The sequence below is a fragment of the Stigmatopora nigra genome, chromosome 9, assembly GCF_051989575.1.
Source record: "Stigmatopora nigra isolate UIUO_SnigA chromosome 9, RoL_Snig_1.1, whole genome shotgun sequence".
Classification (NCBI taxonomy): Eukaryota; Metazoa; Chordata; class Actinopteri; order Syngnathiformes; family Syngnathidae; genus Stigmatopora; species Stigmatopora nigra.
In genome coordinates, this window is record NC_135516.1 from 5,084,903 (window position 1) to 5,106,686 (window position 21,784).

Genomic DNA, 21,784 nt, shown 5'->3' on the forward strand with positions numbered 1-21,784 from the left:
AAAAATGACAAAAAGCAGGGGGGATAAACACTTAGGAAAAAAAATGACAAAAAGCAGGGGGGATAAACACTTAGGAAAAAAAAAATTAACAAAAAGCAGGGGGATAAACACTTAGGGAAAAAAAATTAACAAAAAGCAGGGGGGATAAACACTTAGGAAAAAAAAAATTAACAAAAAGCAGGGGGGATAAACACTTAGGAAAAAAAAAATTAACAAAAAGCAGGGGGGATAAACACTTAGGAAAAAAAAAATTAACAAAAAGCAGGGGGGATAAACACTTAGGAAAAAAAAAATTAACAAAAAGCAGGGGGGATAAACACTTAGGAAAAAAAAAAAAAAGCAGGGGGGATAAACACTTAGGAAAAAAAAAAAATTAACAAAAAGCAGGGGGATAAACACTTAGGGAAAAAAAAATTAACAAAAAGCAGGGGGGATAAACACTTAGGAAAAAAAAAAACAAAAAGCAGGGGGGATAAACACTTAAGATTAAAGTGGGAACATGAAGATAAAATTTGAAAAAAGAAGGGGGGATAAATACTTAGAAAATAAAATTTGAAAATGCAGGGGGATAACTACTTGGAAAATAAAATTTAGAAGAAAAAAAAACTGGGGGGATTAACACTAATATAATTAGAAGGAAAAAAAACACTTAGAATTCTTGCTCCAAAATTAAATGACAACCTTCTTACCTTAAAGATTTAGTCAAAAAGCTCTGAAAATGAACGGCCAGTGAAATGTCATCAGGATTTAGGCTTTTATTTAATTTGGATTTTCAGAAATACAGAGACAACATATGATGCAAGAGAGACATCTTCAAGTGGGCAACCAAGATACCTCAGGCCTGTTGGGTGCAAGAAAAATAGCAAAAGTTAGAATATATAGAGACTGAAGGGAGATTCACCTTTTTTTGTGGGGCTAAATTTTACCTTGATCAGTCCCACTCTCCCCTTCTGTAACCTCTAGAGTGATCTAGGCACACAGAAAGCTGCATCTTGGTGCTAAACTGAGAAAAATTGCACACAAAAGCACAAGTTAAAATATATACAGCCTGGAGATTCAACAGGTCGGCTTAGTTTTTTTTTTTTAATGCGAAGTAGTTTTATCTTGATGCTAAACAGTGAAAACTTGATTTAACCAAGGCATTTGGGGGTTGCCAACCAATTACAGCATAGAGAAATCTTACAGGAATTTTAATAAACCATCAAGATAAAGAATGAAAATAAGTTAGTGAGTGCTGTTTCCCCTTTTCCAGACAAGGTGATTAAATATACAGACTGAGGTTAACAGCTAGGACAAGGGTGTCATACTTGGGTTGGTTCGCGGGCCGCAATAAGCTCAACTTGATTTCACGTGAGCTGTACTATTTAGATATTTTTTTCTATTTAAATTGGATTTAAAAAAACTGCATTGAAAGCCCTAAATATTTAGTTTTTTTATAGATCTAAAATGTTTGAGGTTTTTTTTCTTCATGAGGGAAAATATCTTGTAATAATTTGTTTTTCATTTCAAAAGGAAACAAAATATTTTGGGGAAAATGTTCAATATTAGTGTGGAAAACTTTTTAAAATAAATTTATTTTTAGATTTTACAATATGCTTTTTTAAAAATTAAAAACACAAAGTAAAAAAATGGATTAAAAAGTACAATTATTGATTTAAAAAAGGGGAAGATGAGATAATATAATCTTCATTTAAATTTGATCCTAAAAGAAGGTCAGCACTCATGATTTACTTTCTCAGGCCACACTAAATGACACGGTGGGCCAGATTTGGCCCGCGGGCCGCAACTTTGACACCAGCGAGCTAAGAGGAAGCTGGCTTAAATTTTGTATACTTAATGTTTTTTTGGAAAAACAGAACGATTGCAAATCGGGAACGGGTCTTTATCACTCAGAATGAAAACGATTACATGCAAAACAACAGGAACTAAGTCGTGCCCCTGTATGTCATTCTAGAGAGAACACTTACCCAGGAAACTGTCAGTTGATGTCTTGCATTGTTTGATTAAATTTAAAGTCTTGCTACACGACTAGATCATGGAGAGAAAACGGAGAACATACGTTTTAAGTCAAATCGTGACGCCAACACTAATGCTGACTAGTAACATGTGGCACAGCCGGTCGAGAAAAGAAGCCCATACTTAAATTGTCGACGGTGTGTTAAACCTGGCATTAAACTAAGAGATTTGTTGGCGTTTTGGGCTCAAATAATTGCTGAAAAATCTCCCGATCGCGTGATAAAAACGCATTTACGTATGCCAGTGAATTGATCGACACCATACCTCGTCGGCGTGTGTGGGAAAAAGCGTTTCAAAAAGGAAGAGCTACTGCGCCTGCACTTAATTAACTCCGTCACGTCGACAATAGGCGTAACCACGCCCATATTTTCACGTCACATTGAGGCGTAACCACGCCCATATTGTCCCGTCACATTGAAAGTGGAAAAGATGATGAGTTGCTTACCGCGCTCCTAAGAGGTGGTTTGTCCTCCCAGTCGTGTGGTCTTGATGCTATAAAACAGCATACCTGTCAACCTGTACGTTTTATACATATTTTATACGTTTTTTTTTTTTACCATTTCAAATCATGTCCTCCACAGATGGACCAGGCTCCTCCAGTTGATAGTCATCTTTTGCCTGTACTGGTCCGGAAGCAGGGCCCTTAGCTTCAAGTCTCTGATCAGCTGACAGTGGCCTGTGCTCAGACTCCATCCTTTGGAAGAAATCTTTGCATCTATTATATCTTAAAATGACTTATCTTCTTTCAAAATGACGTGTGTGTGTGAAAAATGAAAGTGTTTAATTTATTATTTTATTAAACAAAAGTGGGGAAGTTTTCGATTGTATGTTTACACCGGACATCCGGGTATGAGATTTGAAATAATAAATTAAACACTTGCTGTTTGGGGTCTGCGGAAATCAAGTTTGATGACGTTAGATCTGTGTGAAAAAAATGATTTAGGAATAATTTAGGATTAATTATTGATAAAAGTTTTAATGAGAACAACTTTATAATGTTGATATAGGTGCCAGTTTTACATCAATATAAATAATAATAAAACATAAAATAATAAAAAATGTAAACATCATAAAAAAATAATACATACAAAATAAATAAATAATATTAAGAACATTCTCAGCTAGTGGTGTGCCTTAAGATTTTTTTCAATGCAAAAAGTGTGCTGTGGCTAAAAAAAATGTTGGGAAACACTGCTCAAATGCACCTTTAAAATCAAACAGGGATGCTATAGTTCATTCATTCATATTCTGAACCGGTTTACCCTCACTAGGATCGCGGGGGGTGCTGGAGCCTATCCCAGCTGACTTCAGGCCAGAGGCAGGGGGCATCCTGAATTGGTGGCCAGCCAATCACAGGGCACAAGGAGACATGCAACGACTCATGCTCATACCTAGGAGCAATTTAGAGTGTCCAATCAGCCTACCATGCATGTCTTTAGAATGTGGGAGGAAACCAGAGCATCCGGAGAAAACCCACGCAGGCTTCGGGAGAACATGCAAATTCCACACATTTGGACTAAGGTGGATTTGTACCCTGGTGCCCCACTGTCAGGACAATGCGCTAACCACTCAACCACTGGGCCGCCCAGTTTATTATTGATGCTTTTTTTAAACGTGTCGCAGCTGTAGCAGCAGTAAAGCTTTTATAGCCATAAAATAGTTATTGGATTGATTCAGACGTAGCACTCCAGAAGGCCTAGGTGTGAAATACACAGCCTGCCACTGGTTGGCACAAACCAGCATCAGTATAAATTTTGTTATCACTGTCATCTTTCCCTGATCGTTCTCATTCTAAGAAATCAAATACAGTGAAAAATACACTATAAAGTATAACTTAAATGTGAATAAATTAAGATATTACCCATACAAATCTCTTCATTCACACATTCTGTCGTTGCATTGAAAGTAAAAGAAGGGGTTATACCCCTCCCTCTATGTGATGTGTGTACAGCACGTGTGTCCAAACTTTGTTCTCAGAGCCCTGCAAAAGATAAAAATAAAAAAGTGAAAACATCCAAGGGCCAGCTTGAAATTTTTCCTTTTTTGTTTGATAAATAGACGATTGGGAGTGAAAGAATCAGGTTTAAAATGGTATTTTAAGCATTAACTCATCGGCTGCCATTGATGGAGGCCTAATCCATTTTAATTGGGAGGAACACAGCGTTTTCTGTTTTAACATGCTATCAGGTTTTGAGCCGCTCTGCTAATGGGAAAGCACTATTTCGGTGACGAGTTTGATCTAGTGTTAAAGACGCAAAATACAGTGTAGGCTGAAATTAAGCTTCTTGTGCAGGCCGCAGTCGATGCTATTTTTATCATTTGCCATAATAATAAAAAAAAAAAAAACTGCGTGGGGGCCAGAAGCGGGATGAGGGCCATAGTTTGGACACCCCTAGTGCATAGGATGTGTGTTGATGTCCATAAACTTTTCATAAAAATGCTGCAAAACAAGTCTTCTCGGTTCAACTATTTCTCACTATGCTTCAAAACTACATCCATTCTACAATCTTGAGTCCGTTAAGTTGTCGGAGAGCTCAAATGAACCACTCCTTTTTGCTCTCTTCAATGGTTTCAGTGAAGGCGGGATCATTGACGATGATGGCCGCGTCGGCGGAGTCTGCCGACTCGGCCCCTTTTGCTTCGTTGGTGTGATAAGAGCCTTTGTGTCGAAACATGTGGCGGATGACAAACATTATGATGCACAACACGGTGAAGATGACCACGGCGATGATGCCTGAAAGCACAAAAATTGAAAAAAAAAACCTTAGTCACTGAACTCTGGAATGAACACATACAAACCATAATGCGACTTCACTTTTTGGTGTGCAGCACACTTACAAATGTCTCTCCCTACTCTTGATAATGTTCCTCAATACACCTTTCACTTACTGTATTTATTCGAGCATAACCCGCAAAATTTTGAACCAAAAAACTGAAGCAAAGTTTCGTAGCGCGTTATATACACGAATCCTGGTGAAAAATAGTTTGCAAAATTGTAGATATTATGATGATGAATTAGACTTTAAGGATTTAAAATTGTAAATTCCATTGGAGAAGTTTGTTTTAGCAGGTTTCCATAGCATATTGTTGTAACTATATAAATGTTTTGTCATGGGGATATGTGTTCAACATTTTTCAGTTTCCAGTAACTTTGCAATCCTTGGTGTGAGCTGAGAAAAAGTGAAAGAAAAAAAATGTATACCAATTTTGAGTCACAAATTATGGGTGCGCGTTATTCACATGTGCGCGTTATACACGAATAAATATGGTATATATTTTTAGCCTGTCTCCAAACTTTGCGAAAAATTGTTCTGGAATATGATGGCTTTTCAACTGTTTATATGAATAATCACTGTTCACTCCATGGATTCTGTTACAGTTTGGAGAGAAGACACTTCTGTCTCTAAGGTTTTTTGATTCGTAATTATGGAAGTGCCCAGAGACAGAAGTTGACTTTTGTGACCGTAATACACGTAGCGCACTGGATCTAATTTGTCTATTTAAATTTAAACTCTGGAAAAACCTTCTAAATGACTGCTCACATCTGAAAAACATATAAAATGCCAAAGCGCACACCATCTCTGAATCATTGTTCTATATGCAAGATGTCTAAGCTCCCAAGTTCAGTTCCTCAACTCAGAACTCCATTTGTGCAATTTAAAAAAAATGTACCTCCTACGAAAGCAGAGTTGCGATTGATGCTCTTACTGCTGGCCGATTCTTCGCTGTAAGGGAAAACAGCTCCAACTGTGGGCAAAGTAAACACAGACGTGGATTACACAACAAGCCTTCTGTGTTTCCTCATAAGTGTGTCCGTGTCCTACCAGTTTCTACGTGCCAGGGATCGTTCACCACCAACGGGGAGATGGTCAGTGGGGAGGCTCCGCAATTGGACGGGACCAAAATCCCATGAGTACTGACGGGCGCGGCCTGGCTGGAGCGCAGGGCGGCTTTGAGTGGTGCCAAGCTATTCAGCTGAACTCTTGACAGGCAACCCACGAATCCTGGCGTGTTGTAGCGCTCAATCAAGATGGGGTCAATCTGTCCTGTTTCTATAACCAGAATACAAACCATTGCAAATGTTAGCCTAGTACTGGACATTAATGTTTGTAGGATCACCTGTTCAGAGTTTTATGGCATATTGCTGTTAACAGGAAGCATTTAGAAGTCATTTAAAAACAAATCATAACCATTGTATAAGGTGTATACTTTGATATAATTGAGAAATAGTTTCCTAAGTAAATTTCTGAATTTCTATTTTGAGTCTAAAATTACAGTGATACTTTTGATACGTTTTTAGAGATAAAGATATACTGAAATGCAAATTCTTGGACCAAGAAAAAAAACTTAACATAAATTAAATGGCAGCCTCGTCTTGAACATGACCAACACACAATGATATTCATCTATGTGCTTACCAAAAACCTTTCCCAGAAACAGACTTTTGATCATGTTGAATTCTGTGTCTGAGGCTTCAGGCAATATATAGGTGGATACCGGGTAGTGGTCAAGCTGGGAAATTGAAAAAAAAGTGGTAGAAGGAAGTGGGGTGATGAGAATTGCCATTTACTATTATTGTAATGTGATTGGCCAACATAACAAATATGATACATGGGAAAAAAAAGAATTAAGTTCCATTGTAAGAGGCCAAATAATGTAGTGTTCTGACCTGTAGTCGTATCTCTCGTAAGTTTCGGGTTATGTTAACAGAGTGAGGTTGGCCATTGGCCATGTTACGATGATTAATATCTATAGTAAAAGGTTCAGCTAATCCTCCCAGTCTGTACCGGATCTGGAGCGTACCTGAAAACAAAAAAAAAGATACAGACAGCACACTTTTTAAACAAAGGATTCTACCAATGCAATAGCACCAATTGACAATTTGATATTTTCATATTAAGTACACATAATGATGTACAACTATTTAAGAATGTCATCATTTGTTGCACAGTATTTCCCGGACTATCAATATTAGTTTTTCATAATTTGGCTGGGCCTGTGTCTTATAGATGAGATTTGAATCAAATTTGCAAAGTGACAGTGTAATTCCAACACATTTAATCTAATGGCAATGTTTTTTTTAAAAATGGCAGGCATTAAAACAAGGAATAACAGAAAAAAAACATAGCAGGATTGTGAAAAAATACCGGGTAATCAAACGTGGACCTCACCATTAGGCCGAAGCACCACAGCCAGGTAGTCCTGAGTCCTGGAGCTGATATATACCAGAATACTCGGAGCACTGGAAGTACTGAAGCTGAAAATAAGCTGCTCGTGTGTCAAGTTGGCCTCAACAGGAACGGCAACGCCCCCAAATCTTTTCCCCTCCTGAAGCACAGAGGGGGCTGCCTCGGGCAAGAAGTCGTAGCGAACAAGTGTCCCCGTTTCAAAGTAGGCGCCCACATCTATAGCGGACATACAGCAGTGGATCATAGAGGTCAGTCTTCTCATCTTCTCATATCTTATCCCTGCTATGTCATTTGTGTGAACCTTACCTTCAGTGCAAAAGGGTCCATCGAATGCAGTAAGCGAACAATCACAGGAGTATCTGTTGTACTGCTCCACACACTTGCCTCCGTTCTTGCAGTGCATCCCAAAGCTGTCACAGTGACCCTGGCAACCTGGACTCAGCCCTGGAGTTGTTTTGGCTTTCTCATCCAGGTCGAAGGTGATTCCATTTACCTTCAGAGCTCGCATGCAGCCCAGGAAACCCCTCTGACCCCCGGAGGCACCTGGAAAAGATATAATTCGAATAGAATTTGTCACCCCACAGTAGACTGAAGTGAATAATCAGCGACAACAACAAAAAAATTGTAAAATACAGTTAAATCCTGTTACTATGCCACTCTCACTATTATGCCACTTTTGATCGGTCCTGACAAAATTCAAGACAAAATTAATTTACTATGCCACCCTGAGCTGATGGATTTTTTTTTCTATTTACAATAAAACTATTTTTAAAACCCTCGATACTATGCCGCTTTTGCTCGGTCCCGACGGGTAGCATAGTACTGAGATTTGACTATATTGTACTAAATTATTAGGGCCCATAGGGGAAAAATACCAGTAAATATACTAGTAATTCTTTTGCTCTAATTGTTGTCATGACTATCTAATTTGTTACATATTCAGAATCTCTTACAAGTTCTGACTAGGGATGTCCCGATGCAGACTTAATTTCACTTTCAATTCGGTCTCAATTTTTCCAAGATATATTTTGCCGATACCGATTCTTTGCCGGTCTAATGTCCAGTAAAAATAATACAAAAATAATGTAACCAGTAAATGACAAATCATATTTTGCATATTATAGTGAGCCCTTTTGGTATCTCCTCAGGAAATTCTGTTTATAAGTAGTATGTGGTACTCTGTTAATATCATTAGTTCAAAAGTAATGTGATAGTGAGCATGAGTGGGTTGTCTGTCATGGTGACTACGGGTAACGGCGAATCGGGGTTCAATAGACATAGACACATTTTAAATAATGTATAAGTGACAATATTTCATAAACTGATTGCATGCACTTATTTGTTACCAAGGTATAGGTCGCTGTAGAACTCCAGTTTCATGTGTCCCTGTGTAGGTGTGAGTTTGGCATCCCTGTGGTGTCCATCGAGTTGCAGCACTGCCTCCTTGACGTTCTTCTCAGCCTCCACACGATGCCACTGGTCATCATTTAAGGGCAGTGGAGAACGCACAATAAGCTCCATTTTCTCACTTCCCACGTCAAAGGAGAAAGAAACCGAGTAGTCGTCTGAAACACCACCACAACAGTCAACTTTTGAAAACTGGGAAATTCTGAACATCATGATCACACGTAAGTACCCATCATTTATTTTTCATTCTTTTTTTTTTACTTGCAGATAAAAATACGTATGTAAAACTACTGTGGATTACTCTATTGAGTTGTACGTTCTAAGAAATGCTCAAATACAAAGAGACACCTTTTAGTTCAATGTGAAGGAAGTCCGATGTTCCTGAATTTTTTAGAAACACCCCATGACTGGAGGAGGTCTTAAAGTAGAAAGAGATGTCAGTACTGGTTTCTCCTCTGAAGGAAGAGAAATGAAGGGAAGATGCTGGACTGGTGAAGGATGCAGCATTCCAGTATTTTCCTGACAATAACAACAGCAGACGGAGAAATGCAATGATTGGAATCTTGTTGTTTTTTCTTTTTTAAAATCATAACTCTGATGGAGGACTGGATTGTACACTTACGGTTTCCCTGACATCTGAGTGGCCCCACTGTCAACTTGGCCTCAGATCCAGCTCTGCTTGTATCACCAACCACAACCTGCTTGACTGGCAAGTGGTTCTTATACACCAGTAGGCCAGCATCTTCTCTCCTGCGTAAGTGCAAATATACACGTAAAGAAATAACACATGCTCATGTGCAAATTATTTATTTCATGAAGACAGAAAGTGAGACAGTGCACTCACCAGGAGCGCTGATCAGCATCACAGTTGCAATTAAGTTTGGGATTAGTACAGTTTTGTTCAATTCCACATGCGCACTTCTGTATCCCTGGACCTGAACCTCCCCAATAGAAATGCTTCTCATTGGCTCGTCCGACCCACCAGGTAAATGGCTCACCGTCTGGGAGTTAAAATGATAACCATGTCACTTTAAAAAGGCCGACCCACTGTAATTCTAACTCTAATTTCCAATTAGAATTGGTAGGGGCACTACCGAAATTCAGCAGGTCCTGTTTAGTCACACCACAAATGCTTTAATCAATGATAATGTCACAGATAGGGTCAGATGTGTCTACTATTGTTGAAATTCCACCTCCAAACAATTCTCCCCAACTGTCTACCTGGTTTTTGCCGATTCTACATGTGATTGGCTGACTGTGTTGCCAAGCCATCTGCTTAGAATAGCCGTTAAAGCTACATTCTATTTGCTACCATGAGCGTTGATACCCAAACACTTTACGGGGTGTAAAGGCATCTTAATCGTAACACAAAACTCATTTCCCGAGCCCTCTAATCCCCGTGACTCTCCTTTATCACATAATTTGGTATTAAACAGTATATTTTTTATCAGATTATACAGTGGGGCAAATAAGTATTTAGTCAACCATCAATTGAGCAAGTTCTCCTACTTGTAAAGATTAGAGAGGCCTGTAATTGTCAACATGGGTAAACCTCAACCATGAGAGACAGAATATGGAAAAGGACACAGAAAATCCCATTGTTTGATTTTTAAAGAATTTATTTGCAAATCATGGTGGAAAATAAGTATTTGGTCAATACCAAAAGTTCATCTCAATGATGTACCCTTTGTTGGCAATAACGGAGTCCAAATGTTTTCTGTAACCCTTCACAATCTTTTCACACACTGTTGCTGGTATTTTTGGCCCATTCGTCCATGTAGATCTCCTCTAGAGCAGTGAATTTTTGGAGCAGTCATTGGGCAACACGAACTTTCAACTCCCTCCACAGATTTTCTATGGGGTTGAGATCTGGAGACTGGCTAAGCCACTCCAGGACATTGAAATGCTTTTTACAAAGCCACTCCTTTGTTGCCCTCCCTGTGCCAGAAATCTTGTTTGTAGGTGACCAAATACTTATTTTTCACTCTTATTTGGAAAAATAAATTCTTGAAAAATCAAACAATGTTATTTTCAGTTTTTCTCTCCCATGGTTGAGGTTTACCTATGTTGACAATTACAGGCCTCTCTAATCTTTTCAAGTAGGAGAACTTACACAATTGGTGGTTGACTAAATCCCTATTTGCCCCACTGTGTAACCTGTAGGAAGGGCAATGAATATTCTAGGGAATTCACTAAAGACAATCCACAAAGAGTGGGGTCCACCGTCCAAAGAAATAAGCCCCTCAATATCACTTTTAATAGAAATTCCTAGATATTTTACCTGGGGTGTTGAGCAGACGAGACATTCGGCAAGCATAGGCTAGGTATTGTTGACACTTTTCTGCACTGCTGGTTATTGATTGTAACTGAAAGGCAAAAAAAAAAACATTTGTTTCCTTCCTGTCTTACATAGTTTGGGTTTCTGCTGTTAAGTAAACTTAGTATTAACACTAAACCAATACATTTTGGTTGTCTGATACATAAATTTGAAACGCTTGACGCAAAAGGTAATAAGGGATGTCCCAATCGCATTTTTTTAGAATATCTGAGTCACATGACTTTATGCTTCTGTGAACACAAAGTCTTGATAATATATCACGTATCCACGGATCCGTAATAGGTCAAACAAACATTTCTACCTGCTCATCTGTTACATTGTAGGAAAGCTGCAGGACTGCCTTTTCCTCTGGATCAGTAGTCGTGATTGAAGTCTGAGGAGAAAGATTGTTCTTCACGGTGGTCCAAACTTTTTCTTCTAAAGAAAACACAATCCATTCATACACAATTTGATTCATTGAGTAATGCAATATCTGATCAAATGAAATCTTTCAACATGAGAAGCAGAATTTTAAAAATGGGACAACAGAGCAAAGTGTTACAGCAATTAGCTTACATATGGGGGGATGGATTTTAGACATAGATCCCGATTAACTAAGTTCAATACAGTACAGTGACATTAAGAAGTAATTGTCCAATGCCTGCTTTATAATATATTAGTTATAATTAATATTTATATATCCATCTATCCATCCATCTATCCATCCATCTATTTATTTATGTCTAAAATGTTTTTTACTGTGTCTGTATTCTCACCCTCTTGCTACTGTGACAATGAAATTTTGCGAATATGGGATAAATAAAGTTATCTAATCTAATCTATTCTAATCTAATAATTAGATTCTCCCACTCCTACTATCATCCTACAAAAACTGTTACTGCAACAGGATTGAGGACAGCGACTCAAAAGATTGTCAAAAGCCATCGCAGACACTGAATTTCCGAGCCTGTCAAATATTGTACAAAGTTATTGGGCTCATGAGGTAAGTCATTTTCATTTTGACCCAAATCTGTTCAGATAATTTTAGAAAAACTGATTGCCTTCCAGTGTTAAATTGTTAAATTTGCTTCAATTTTTTTAATCTGACCAGAAACGGGACATGGGATTTTTCACAACTTGCTCAGAAGTACATTGACATTACTCACCTGTCATTTCACAGTAAACTTTAAAAGGCTCAATAGCCCCACTGCCATCAGGGTCAATCCAATAAATCCCAGAGCTTTTGCCTTGATGCTTGTAGTCCTCACAGGACTGCTGAAACATGGCTGCATGGGAGGAAAAAATAAATAAAAGCTCACGAATCAGAAGTAAAAAAACTCTGATGAAAAATGTCTCTTACAAGAATGACAGGTAGCTCCAGTGTATCCTGTCCCACTACAGTTGCAGCTAAATGTATCCCATGTCTGGGAACAATGGGAACCATGCTCACAGTGGTTGGGAACACACCTGAAATTAAATACATTGTGCAATGAAAACAAACCCATGTACAAAGTATCACAGCTAATAAAAAAAAACATTTTAAATAAGTCTATGAGTCTTCAGTTCTTTACCTATCAACTATAGCACACATGTCTAAACTGACATTTTCAAAGGTTCCGATGAGACCTTGTTCCACAGCCTTGAGGTCAACTAGATGGTCATCGATGTGGATCAATTGGATGCAGCCTTGAAAGGGCCGCTGAAGTGTGTTGTGAGTGGTTGAATGTGGGAAGTAACCTTAAAAAAATTCAGAAGGGTCACAGAAATACGATCATAAATACTTTTTCTTCACAAATTCATCTAAAATATTATTTTATTTCCTTTTATAGATCTGGAAAAAATAAATTACTATCTACTTTAATCTACTACAGCCAGAAAAGTAGTTTCCAGGTCACATGGTTATGTTTTGGAAGGTATCATACCAGGTAATGACCCTGGTTTACCCCCTAAACCAGGGGTGTCAAACATACGGCCCGCGGGCCGGATGCGGCCCGTCTGGTGGTTTGGTACGGCCTGGGGAAGAAAGCTGCATTGTATAAAAAAATATGGATTTTTCTTTAAATTTTTTAGTTATTTTATTATCCGCTAGGGGCTCAGTGTTTTAGTACGTGCAGACAACATGAATTGACATTTATTTATGTTCTTATGTTATTCTCTTGTTCATAATATATTGTTCATCATGTAAAAGGAAAATTCTGTTAATTCTTTTTTTTATAATTTACTCATTCTTTGCACTAATTATTAGTATTAGTAACGAATACAAAGGAAAAAAAGTGGGCTTGTTGTTAGTTCTATGTAATTTTGCAATTAAGCTGTATTCGGCCCGCAGACCAAAGGGAGTTTGACACCCCTGCCCTAAACCGTCACTAGTCATTTGCTCATCTCACCACCAAAGTAATATGTCCCTCCCGTCATGATCTGAACTGGAATGGCTGTTCTGACCGTGGATGCGTCATCTCCATCCACAGTTAGCATTGCATAGTTCTCCAAAGCATTCAAATGGACGCTGTGCCATTGGCCATCATTCAAGCTGGAGCCTAAGCGTAACAAACAGACCTTGGTTTGTTAGCCAAGTTGTACCCTTAGGCAACTTAAATGACCAAAAATGGAAGCTTACCTGATGAAATATCAATATGCGTGTTCTTCTTGAGAGTCACATTCATATATACAGTAATCTTGCCTTCTGTCAGTCCCACCTCCACCCAACCGTCAGCTAATGCTGTGAACATCAGCAGTCCATTTGGGTTCCATGTCCTGAAAGACAGGCTGACAGACAGGGTGTCACTGTCTGTCTGACCAGGCAGGCGCAGGAAGGATGTGGAGTTGAAGAAGACAGGGAAGGTGTTGGATTCGGCACAGGAGAATGTTAGATTGCGCTATAGGGGAAGATACAAGGGGCGGGTGGGAGAGAGTGAGCCAATAGGAGGGGTTGGACTTGGAAAAGCTTAAACAGACAGGGAATACTTAAAACAGGAATTTCACAGTTTTATTTTGATTGTTTATCATACAAATAAGCATGTGTGCTCCATGAGATTGCAACACATAAAATGCTGACCATTAAAAAATACTACATTCCTTCCTTCATTTGTGTGGCATGTTTAACCTATGATAATTCTATACAAAATAATAAGTTGGATTTCTTAGTATGCATATAAATTCTTGAAGTATTGTAATTAATGCATCTAATTTTGAATTACCGATTGAGTAATTCTGAGAAGTAATTGAATTCAATTTAGACCACTATTTATATGTATGGACCTATTGTCTTCCACATTACTTTTTACAGTATATTATGCTGAGCCATTGGCAGCTAGTCTCATTTTACAACACTTGCTTTTATGTGATCATCACATTTTCTTGGAAGGTGTGTCATCATTCCAAAAAGATAAAGTGATCAGAAATGTTGTCCAAGATTGTCATCAAAAGAAACAAAAAATGTTTTAATGTTTATGTTTTGTACTATGCAACATTTTTAGAAGATCTGGTGGAAAAGCGGTTTCATATATTTTTTAAATAAAACAAAGCAAAAAGAAATACTCAAATTGAACAAAGATACTGTCAAAAAACATGTTTTGTAATAAAATAATTACCAAGGTATCTCTAACTTGAGTGCAAAAATATCTGATCTGGACAACTTTAATTTCTATTAACATATTTATGATTCATAATTCTTCGGCCAGTACTAATAATTAGATGCAAAATCTATAAAACGATTCTTTTGCTCTGTAGATCGACGATTTACAGGCAGAACAATCAATTTAAAGAGTGAAGCTACAAGCAAACATTATTTATGCATCATTTGTTCTGCTTCATAAATATTTTTCCCTTAAGGGAAAATAATAATAATAAATCTAAAAACCCATTCTCATATGTCAGCCGTAATCATTGAGGCGATCCTATCCCCCAAACTATGCAATATTACATGAATTTTAAGTGCTTAATAATCTACTATTAGTTATCACGTTACTTTGCGTTGCACACCAAACAGAGAATAGACTCCGAATAGGCAATCATACATAACGTCAACATAGCAGGCAGTTGTTTAGCGCAAGAATAATAAAAGGTACAAAGAAAGAATTGTCTTACAAAACTGGAAGTGTCCACTTTCCCGCGGCGAACCAAGTGTGTGATGTTGTCGCCATTGTAGGTGATCCCCTCCATACAGCCTACAAAGTTTCCTCGGCCTCCAGAGCTTGACTTTGCTGCGAGAGGAAGGCCCCCAAAGCTAATCTGAAGGCATTGTGGGGAAACCATAAATTAGAAACATGAGTCAGTTGTGAAAGTAGAGCTAAGCGGTTAACGGACTGTGATCGTGAAAAATGTGTGGTTTGTTATCTGTATATATCTTCGATCAAATATGGTGGAAATGTGTGTGTCATCAACCGTGTTAACCTTTTACTTCTCCAGTTGTGTGCAAATAAAAAATTAAAAATTTTAAAAAATGCCTTGACATGGAGCAGAGCTTTTATATTGATCCGTAAGTAAATAAAAGTTTAGTCTTAAGTTCCTGAAATTTTCAGCACAGATTTTTTGGAAAACATTAGTAAGGTACAATACAAAAAAGTTTTTAAAAAATCCAAACAATCAGGATAGAATGATCAGAAAAAATAATGACATTAGATCATGTTTTGCTTAATGGCCCAGAAGTATTTTTATGTTCATTCATTTATTTTCTGTATTGCTTATCCTCACAAGGGTCACACCCATACTAAGGGCAATTTAGCCTCCATCCATGTTTCTGGGATGTGGGAGGAAAAAAAAATGAGTACCCGAAAAAAATCCACACAGAGTTGTACCAAAAATTGAAAATCAGCAAAGTTTCTTTGCCAAGAATTATCAATTGGGAGCATCCTTACTGGGGACTAATTTTTACCTCATAGTCGAGATCGAGGTGAGCAAACTCTCCATTGGTTCTGAAGTGGCGAACATGGTGATCCAGGGTAAAGTTGACATTCCTTCTATAACGCTCAACAACAACTGAGTGCCAGTGGTCATCATCAAGTAAGCTCCCACTGGTCACAGAGGTGTGGCCCTGAATTGAGCCATACTGGTTACTTCCTGAATTGAGACCGCAAGAATAGAGGTGAAAAACATTATCTTTAGCACCTAAACAGAAATAGTTTGGCATAGGCAACAATGTTCCTATCTCCTTGCTCTAACAAAACTTACCCAGGTTCATGCTGAGCTGAAGTCTCGCCCTCCGAAGTTCCAGCGTAACATAGTCTCCTTGTTGTCCCTCCCCGTGGAGGAGAACCCCATCTCCAGCTGTGGTTCGAAACTTAAGAGCAATCACATCCTTCGCTATTTTCACCTTTTTACTCCGGAAGCGGTAAGAGAGGATTCCATGGCCATCAAAACCGATCACATCAGCCCCTAAAAAGGAAACTTCATGTTACTGATAGTCAGTGTTGGGGCCAACGTCGTTACAAAACGAGACTACTTTTTTGCTGTAACACCTCACATTTTTCAATCTATAACGGCCTTATAGTTATTGTACAAATGTTACTTGTGATCCAATTAAAATTGAAACTCTCATTTCACTGGTGGATGGTCACGTGATTGTTAGTGCTAAGAACTGTTCGGGCCTCCTTGAACCACCAATCAGAGCGAAGGCTTTTCAATGTGAAAATACAAACGTAGTAACTGTGGTTAAGAATACAAGAAAATACAGTGTTCCCTCGCTACTTCGCGGCTCAGCCACCGCGGACTCAGAGCTTCGCGGATTTTTTTGGGAAAATAATAATAATAATACAAATATTACATTGAAACAACATATTTTACTGTTTTTTTTTTCATGAATTCCACTCTCTCTACCCGTATTCTATATGGTGTACTGTATACGACGGGTAAACAAAATAAAAAAAATTAAAAAAATGTTTTTTTAAATTCAAATTAAGCAGTTTTGAAGGGGAATCCCTACTTCGCGGAAATTCACTTATCGCGAGTGGTCCCGGTCCCCATTAACTGCGATAACTGAGGGAACACAGTAGTTGAACTATAAAAGTACCACTTACAGTAAGAGCAGCCATACACTTCCACACGTATTCCAACGCGTCCATCTTTGCTCTTGCCCAAGGGGACAAAGCGGACATAACGGGCCAATATAGTGTGCTGCAGTTGGAAACGGACCACACCTTCGCTATTTCCATTGCCTGCAAATGTCTAAATGTAGAGAAAGGACACTTTGTTGGTGATAGTGGTTTTGGTTTCTTGCAGTATTGTGCATTTTCAGAACTTAACGGATTTGGTGGTCAAACCATGAATGTTTTGCATTGAAATCTCAAAGTAAAAATGGCTTGAGCCAGATGTAAAGATGAAAACAAAACTAGTGCTACACATTGTTTCTATTTTTGGCTTGTTTGTAGAAATAGAATGATGTTTTTCAGAGATCAGAAACTAATATATTATTTATTATTTTGAACCAGGTATACTCCAATGTTTCATATATTTTATCTCTACCACATCAGTTATTGTTCAAATTTGATGAGCTGTCATATTCCAAATTTTCCCATACTATTTCAGGTATAACTTTGATTGCTGACTGCAATCTGAACAAAGCATTAAAAAGGTTTGTCAAATGACCGAAACAGCTTTTAATTGTTAAACCTCTAAAAAAAGAAAAACAGACATTAGGCGGGATTGCGATAAATTGGGATAATTAAAAAACTAAATATTGACACCAGATGACTTGAAAACCTCTATTTGAGAAGATTTTAGTTGCCTCACCATGACCACATTGTGTTCATACAATCAATCATTTAATCCATGCTAAAGGGGTTCATCTGTAAATGACAGCTGTATGCAAAAAGGGATCCAGGAGGCTTTTACGAACCAAAAAAGAAAAAAAACATTGGATGTCCTGTGATGGGACTATTGCCCTCTCACATGACAATCTGTCTTTTTGTATATGAAGGCAAAAGGGACCAAGTCTTCGTTTGAAAAGGACATTCTCTCCATATTTATGCAAATTATCTTGGCAATCAATCACAAGATAATCAAAGATTATTTTAGAAAAATGGTGGGAAAATAAGAAAGAGATCTGCAGTTGATGATTTAAAACAATGTATTGAAAACAAACCACAAGCTGCATGTGTTGAATGCATAAAATATAGTTTGTGTAAAAGACATTTCTTTGTATAAAATCTTTCTTACCCAAATGTTTCCATCTTGTAGATAAGGTCTCCAGTTTGTCTGTGTATCACTATAAAGTAGTTGGTATTTGGTAGTCCAATCGGAGCTACTATAGCGACCCTGAGTCGCTATGGCAACAAGTTGCTTCCTGGCACCCAAGTCAATCTGTAACCACTGGTAACGGTCTGAATCAGAAGGTGACCAGCCACCAGCACCTGGTTTGTGGGGTTTTAAAGTATGGAAGAATGAAACGCAAATAATAGTAACATTTTGTAATGCAATTTTTTTTACGAACAAATAAATGGTGAACAAAACTGTTTGACTCACGTCATAAAATACAATGCTGGGAAATTAATAATGTTGATAACGTGTAAATTGTAATATATATATTTCAGGTAAACACACCACTGAACTTTCAATTCAATTTGCTTTGCGTACCTTGCTTCCGGTTAAGTTTGGCATAACCTGCCCCATAATCTCGAGCGTAAACCGATGAGCTGGTGAAGGAGCTGTAAGGAAGAGGCGTGGCCAAACTGTCCTCACACTTTCCTAAAAACATCAAGAAAAACACACACAAAAAATGTTAAGTTGCTAAAATACTTCTGCTCCACAATCATTGGAATTCTTGTTGATATTGCACAAAAAAAGCTGTTAAAGCATTTGTCTGTATGACAAAATCCATTGATTTATATTCTACGCCCCTGAAATTTCTGCTTAGGTCTTATTCTTTGAGTAAAAAATGCTATTCTGAAGCCTTATATATAGATATTTAGAAATATAGTATTACAAAAATGTGCATTTGGATGAATGTATTCGTCAAAGTAGTTTATAATGAGAGGTGGAGCAATATCTATGTGTACGTCTGTTGTATTATAATTCCTTATATGCATAACAAAAACTCACACTGGCACGTATTTAGCATTTTTACAAAGAGGCAAATAATATCAACTGATTTAAGCATAACATTCAATACTCAACTCACAATATGCAATATGACTTATTTGGATTATACTTAAGTACCACTCATTAAAGCTTGCAGACAGTTAGGCTGAATAACATCCCAGCACAAAGTATTTGTAACTACTCTGGTAACTATAAAATAAATACGCAAGAAGAAATTTCATTTTCCCTGTCATTGGCTGGCAACCAGTTGAGGGTATATCATGCCCCCTGCCAATACTTAGTTGGGATAGGCTCCAGCACCCCACTGCTACGGCTAAAAAGAAAAGAATCATAGCATTTTTCTCATTTGAGGCTCATCATCATTATCAACATTCATTTTGGTAATGATGTTTTATCACACATGAAATGATGTAAAATACCGATTATTCCAAATTTTGCAATCAACAGAAATGCCAATTGCACCGCTTTCCGTGTCCAGTAAGTACGGAATTGCAACATTTTTAAACATTTGTCAGGATGCCATCTGTATCCTATGAAAAGAGGATCTACATTTCTGATCATAAAATGTTGAAACTCATTTGAGCATGAAAATTACACATTTAGAAACTCATGTATGATACTAGTGAGTCCTCAAACACGTCAATGCAAAATGCACACTGCATTAGAATAATGAAGTGACCAGCTCTTGTGTAACTTAGAAATGTTGAGTGTAGCGGTGTAAGAAATATTGCCTAATGCTCTATCCCACAGGTGTCAAAGTAGCGGCCCGGGGGCCAAATCTGGCCCGCCGCATCTTTTTGTGTGGCCCGGGAAAGTAAACCATGAGTGCCGACCTTCTGTTTTAGGATTAGTAAACTAAAACGAAGAGTATAGAAGTATATTAAATTTCCAAATTTTCCCCATTTTAAATCAATAATTGTAATTTTTCATTTTTTTCTGTTATTAGTTCAAAAATCATTTTTTAAAACCTAAAAATAGATTTAAAAAGCTAAAATAAGCATTGTTTTAGATCTATAAAAAACTGAACATTCAGGGCTTTCATCCTGTTCTTTTAATCCATTTACATTAAAAAAAAACTAAATATTATATCTAAAACTCACAGCCAGTCCTCGGAGCTTAAATAAATTAGTCTGTCTATCATAGTCAATGGCAGGCAATAATAATAACAACAACAATAATCATGACAATAACAATAATAATGAACGGGTAGCCCGGTGGGGCGAGTGGTTAGTGCGCCGGCGTCAGAGCTCTGGGCCCCTGGGTTCAAATCCAGGTCGGTCCGCCTGTGTGGAGTTTGCATGTTCTCCCTGGGCCTGCGTGGGTTTCCTCCGGGTACTCCGATTTCCTCCCACATTCCCAAGGCATGCATGGTTGGATGATAGAACACTCTTAATTGCCCCTAAGTATGGATGTGAGTGTGCATGCTGTCCTCCGCCTCTGACCCGGAGTCACCTGGGATAGGCTCCAGCACCCCCCCCCCCCCCCCCCCCGCGAGCCTGATGAGAATAAAGCATTTCATTAAATGAGATGGGAATATCATGCAATTGCACCTAATGTCTGCTCATTTGTATTACAAGGGTGGTAGCTGACTCAGAAACAATGGTGTCGTCATACTGAAGCAGCATATCATCTTTTTACATGGAAAAGCGAATCATATTCAGGCAGTATGTAAACATAGAAAAATCCTCATTTCACCATCACTTCACCGACTCGTTATCACGATAAGACACTAAGATCGCGGACTGTTTGTGTCCAATCGTACTTACTGTAAACTGAAGACGCAGCCCTGCAAGTGACGATGATGCTACACAGGACTAGCATCAAAAACTTGGTCGCATGAAACATCTTCATTGGGAGAGCCCCAAATTTGAACGAAACCGAAACAATGGAGCTTGTGCGGCGGTGGGATGCTCCTCTTTTTCGCCCGTCTTGACTCTTCGTGCTGCAGCCGACTATCTGGCTACTTATTTGTATCTACGCCGACAAATATAAGTGACCTACCTATGTGCCTCTCGGCGTGTTTTTAAAATATGCTTCCTCAACAATTAAGGTGGGTGTGAGCGAGCACCCCGAAAATAATGCGGTTGAGGGGCTTCGAGTCGCAGGTGCATGGTCTCATAAACACAGGAGGTGTCTAACCCCTAAATTAACCAACGGCGCATTCATAACACCCCTTTTCTTTGACATACTTGGTACGGTCCAAATCCCTTGGCCCCGAAATACAAGCAGGGGGAGGCGGAAGGGGGAACAGAAGGGTCCACTGGGGGCCCCTTGGGAATATCAGGCAAGCGTCATTATGTTGCAAGCCTGCAGCTTCATTGTTAGGCTTTTATAAATCCAACATTGGTGTTGTTGTTTTTATCACTATGAATTAGCACAGGGATATCCAAACTCAACTTTTCACAATTCTGGTATCTTGCAAGTGCAGTGGAGTGCAGTCAGGTGCTTCTTGATTTCTGCAGAAGTCTCATTGGTCAAAGTGTTTGTGTTGGAATGGTTGGAACAAAAACCTGCACCCACAGTAGGTCTCAGGGACCGGTTTGGCCACACCTGGTACGGCAATATGGGTTTTGGGGTGCAGAAATGACTACTCATCTGGCTTTCCCTACTAAGAAATCAAATTTAGAGTGTCCAATCAGTCTACCATGCATGTTTTTGGAATTTGGGAGGAAACCAGAGTACCCGGAGGAAACTCACACAGGCCCAGGGAGAGCATGCAAACTCCATATAGGTGGACCGACCTGGATTTGAACCCAGGACCCTAGAGCTGTGGGGCCAACGCGCTAATCACTCGCTCCAACGGGCCGCCCTAATATTATTG

General features: G+C 38.5%; 1 protein-coding gene and 1 long non-coding RNA gene across 4 annotated transcripts; both read right to left on the reverse strand.

Moving 5' to 3' along the window:
- Window positions 1-740: 740 nt before the first annotated feature.
- On the reverse strand, window positions 741-2,314 carry LOC144201860 (uncharacterized). Of its 2 annotated transcripts, none has more exons than XR_013327408.1 (3): window positions 2,281-2,314; window positions 927-1,003; window positions 741-841 (listed from the first exon to the last, which is right to left on the reverse strand). It is a non-coding gene; the product is annotated as an uncharacterized LOC144201860 (long non-coding RNA). The 2 variants fall into 2 exon arrangements; XR_013327407.1 differs by lacking the exon at window positions 2,281-2,314 and adding an exon at window positions 1,968-2,267.
- A 2,061-nt stretch (window positions 2,315-4,375) lies between these two features.
- cntnap2b (contactin associated protein 2b) lies at window positions 4,376-21,136 on the reverse strand. 2 transcript variants are annotated; one of them, XM_077724048.1, is made up of 25 exons: window positions 20,730-21,136; window positions 18,499-18,609; window positions 18,082-18,275; window positions 16,944-17,091; window positions 16,099-16,302; window positions 15,803-15,987; window positions 15,016-15,159; window positions 13,547-13,805; window positions 13,317-13,466; window positions 12,501-12,666; window positions 12,290-12,396; window positions 12,096-12,215; window positions 11,252-11,364; window positions 10,894-10,978; window positions 9,457-9,613; window positions 9,235-9,362; window positions 8,961-9,131; window positions 8,552-8,770; window positions 7,512-7,748; window positions 7,188-7,421; window positions 6,686-6,819; window positions 6,435-6,528; window positions 5,841-6,068; window positions 5,689-5,763; window positions 4,376-4,750 (listed from the first exon to the last, which is right to left on the reverse strand). In XM_077724048.1, exons 1-25 carry the CDS (start codon window positions 20,812-20,814, stop codon window positions 4,551-4,553), a joined length of 3,948 nt encoding a protein of 1,315 aa, XP_077580174.1. In that variant the 5' UTR covers window positions 20,815-21,136; the 3' UTR covers window positions 4,376-4,550. The 2 variants fall into 2 exon arrangements, with proteins under 2 accessions (XP_077580174.1, XP_077580173.1); XM_077724047.1 differs by having other exon boundaries at window positions 11,252-11,367.
- Window positions 21,137-21,784: the final 648 nt, after the last annotated feature.

What these genes read in the sequence shown, in the direction of transcription:
- cntnap2b (XM_077724047.1), bottom strand. Translation starts at nt 20,814, where the DNA reads ATGAAGATGTTTCATGCGACCAAGTTTTTGATGCTAGTCCTGTGTAGC. An exon ending in TACGAGAGATACGACTACAG is followed by an intron (nt 6,529 to 6,685) that starts GTCAGAACACTA and finishes TCAATTTCCCAG; the next exon opens with CTTGACCACTACCCGGTATC. An exon ending in TCCCTGGCACGTAGAAACTG is followed by an intron (nt 5,764 to 5,840) that starts GTAGGACACGGA and finishes CTTTGCCCACAG; the next exon opens with TTGGAGCTGTTTTCCCTTAC.